The 2,815-nt window shown below is 32.5% G+C and overlaps 1 protein-coding gene across 1 annotated transcript; it reads right to left on the bottom strand.

Moving 5' to 3' along the window:
• Positions 1 to 473: 473 nt before the first annotated feature.
• Positions 474 to 2,466, bottom strand: LOC127244715 (40S ribosomal protein S20-2). Its single transcript, XM_051265197.1, has 4 exons — positions 2,414 to 2,466; positions 2,175 to 2,304; positions 1,562 to 1,675; positions 474 to 831 (listed from the first exon to the last, which is right to left on the bottom strand). Exons 2-4 carry the CDS (start codon positions 2,284 to 2,286, stop codon positions 692 to 694), a joined length of 366 nt encoding a protein of 121 aa, XP_051121154.1. The 5' UTR covers positions 2,287 to 2,304; positions 2,414 to 2,466; the 3' UTR covers positions 474 to 691.
• Between the last annotated feature and the right edge of the window lie 349 nt (positions 2,467 to 2,815).

Here is a 2,815-nt window from a genome sequence, read left to right as displayed (position 1 = left end):
TCATTTTATATATTTGGACAAATGAGTTTTTTTTTATAATCCCTTCCTCTTAGTTCTACTCCAATGTATTTTTTTGAAATTTTATAATAAATTAAATAGTAATATTATTTTCGTCCCGTTCTATAGGTCTTATTTACTTTTTTTTCGTATTAATTTTTAAATATTAATTATTATATAAAAATGTAGTACAAATTAAAAAAAATTACAAAAATTATTTCATTAGTGTCTTATAATACTAATATAAAAATATTTGTAAAAAAACAATATTTATACAAAAGGTAAATATAACGGACTAGTAAGACAATATGATGTGGGTGTGTGGAACATTCTCGGGAAAATGGTAAGAGATTATTGAACATTAAGCAAGAAAGAATATATTGGATCTACTTATAATTTATTCTACCACCGAAATCATTAAAGCACAAAGATATATGTACTAGGAGCACATATACAATTATTTTTAGTATATAGAATAATAATTCAATAGAAATTTCAGTAACCCGTGAAATTTCCGACATACTGATTCAGAGATCGAAAGAAATGTGTGTAAATAAACCATCTCAATGTCAAAAACTTGAGTTCATTGTGTCCAAGCTTCAATGCCACTTAAAAATCAAGAAATAGCCGAAAAAGTCGAAAAAACATGATAAAAATTAGAGGAGAAGAATGATCAGATGATGTCTCTACTAATCTAATCTGCAATTGTAACTTCAACTTCCACACCGGGCTCGATGGTGATTGAGGTTATTTGCTTCACAACATCCGGAGTGCTGTAAAGATCGATCACTCGCTTGTGAACCCGCAGCTCAAACCTATCCCACGTGTTTGTTCCTACACGAAAAAATAAATAAAAATTTTATTTCAAATTTCACGGAAGCAATTAATGTCCGGTTTCATCAAAATTAAACATATATTTTTCATTCAAAAATTGTATCAAATGCTATTTCAATTCAAATATCAAGCCGCTTGTAATTAACAACTTTCCCTAACATGTGGTATATATATATATGTAGACCAGAATTAAATCATAACGACCTTAAAAGAAAATAAGGTACATACTCTATAAAATGAAAGAAATATAACTCTAAATGATATGTATGCAAAATATAGAGTAATATCAAAAATAAATAATAGTTGTTGATTTAATATTTTAGGGGAAAAAAAATAAGTGAATAGTAAAAATCTCGTGAGAAATCCACAAAGAACACAGACTAAGGTCCTGTTTGGTCGGATGCATTTGGATCCGAGTGTGTATTTCAAATGAATTGATTTGATTTACTTCATAACTAAAATTGAAGGTATGGTTGCAAGAAACAGTCTAAAGAGTATTCAAAATATTAATAATGGATTTGAAATTTACAACCAATCTTCAAGATTTAAAATTAAAAGTATTGCCAAACGAAGCTAGTGAGTAGTGAATTTGACGGAGTCATTTGAAATATTTCTAACCCAAACAAGGTCTAACTAGATTCGGCTAATAGCTTAGCAACAACTAGTCCTATAGCAACATAACCGACAACAAAAAAATTTCGATTAGATAGAACAAAATGTTAAAACATACCTTCACCACACGGAGACTTCCTGGTAGTGATGTGCAGAACTTTGGTGGGCATCCTCACCGGGCCCTTCACTTTGAGCCTTTTGTCCTTAGCACCACGCACCAAGTCGGAGCACACTGTCATCGCACAAACCGAACATCAACAGCGCTGACTGACTGTCAAGGATCAGAACAAATTCGAAAAAAGTTGATCATGTATTCCATCATAGTTCTATAATTCAGAATATCCTTTCCCATTTAATCCCTTTCAATTCCAAATTCGAAGTTGCAATCTGATATATCAACGCATTTATTATGTATCCATAGAGATGAAAAGCTTAAACAACTGTAGGCTGCAGTCTTCAATTATACAGTACTCTTTATTTGATCAATCTATGGCAAATCATTCACATAATTGGAATAGAACAACATTCCATCGAATTCAATCCTTGAGAAGAAATTAAATGCATATAGTCATCGATTTAGGCATCTAATCGAAAGCCATCCACCAATACAATAGCGAAGGCAGACGATACTGTTGAAGAAAACACGAATCGACAGCGACATTGTAAGCAATGGATTCTATCTATAATAAAACACAAAATACCATTAAATCATTCAGTTTACGAGGCTATACCTTTCTCCAGATTCTTGACGTTCTTCGACGACAGTGTGATGCGAATTTTGTTAAGCTGCTCTACGGACTCCTCCAACCCGGGCTTCGTCGGCTTCACCGCTGCGTACGCCATTGCCTTCCTCGTTCGGTACTGTTCAAAAACAAACACTCGAAACGTTTTTATAACGCAAATAACAATGCAATTGGGGAACGAATCCTTGCTATAAAAAAGCCAAAACCACAATTATAAATGATTTTACCAGTGAGAAATATGCGGGGTGCGAAGATAAACAGCAGCTTCCGATCGTGGATGAGTTCCAAAAATTAGGGTTTTATGTTCATAGAATATATCCACGGGCTACGACCCATTCAATTATGGGCCGGGTTAGGGTATTTGGGCTAAATTGAGGATCCAATGGATCCGACACTGGACTCGGATCGGCCCATTTATTTGAGGCCATTTCAGTTTATGTAGATATCCGATTAAATGTGGGCCGAGTATAATAAGAGTGTGTTTGTTTGAATGATCTATATATATTTTCACTATTCATCAAATTTTTTCTCTAAAAAAATATTAAATTAATATCTATTTATATTACATTATACAATTATTTAAATTCAAAATTTTTATTATTCAAATCTCAATCTAAAATTCAAATCCT

Source organism: Andrographis paniculata, unplaced genomic scaffold (assembly GCF_009805555.1).
Source record: "Andrographis paniculata isolate CXL003 unplaced genomic scaffold, ASM980555v1 Contig21END, whole genome shotgun sequence".
Classification (NCBI taxonomy): Eukaryota; Viridiplantae; Streptophyta; class Magnoliopsida; order Lamiales; family Acanthaceae; genus Andrographis; species Andrographis paniculata.
The sequence above is the reverse complement of the archived record's forward strand: the minus strand, read 5'-3'. Positions and strand labels throughout refer to the sequence as shown.

Bases quoted from the DNA above. Each gene is read 5' to 3' on its own strand.
- LOC127244715 (XM_051265197.1), bottom strand. From the start codon at position 2,286: ATGGCGTACGCAGCGGTGAAGCCGACGAAGCCCGGGTTGGAGGAGTCC. The intron at 1,676-2,174 runs GTATAGCCTCGT...GTGCGATGACAG, and splicing joins CGTCAAGAATCTGGAGAAAG to TGTGCTCCGACTTGGTGCGT. The intron at 832-1,561 runs GTATGTTTTAAC...TTTTTCGTGTAG, and splicing joins GAAGTCTCCGTGTGGTGAAG to GAACAAACACGTGGGATAGG.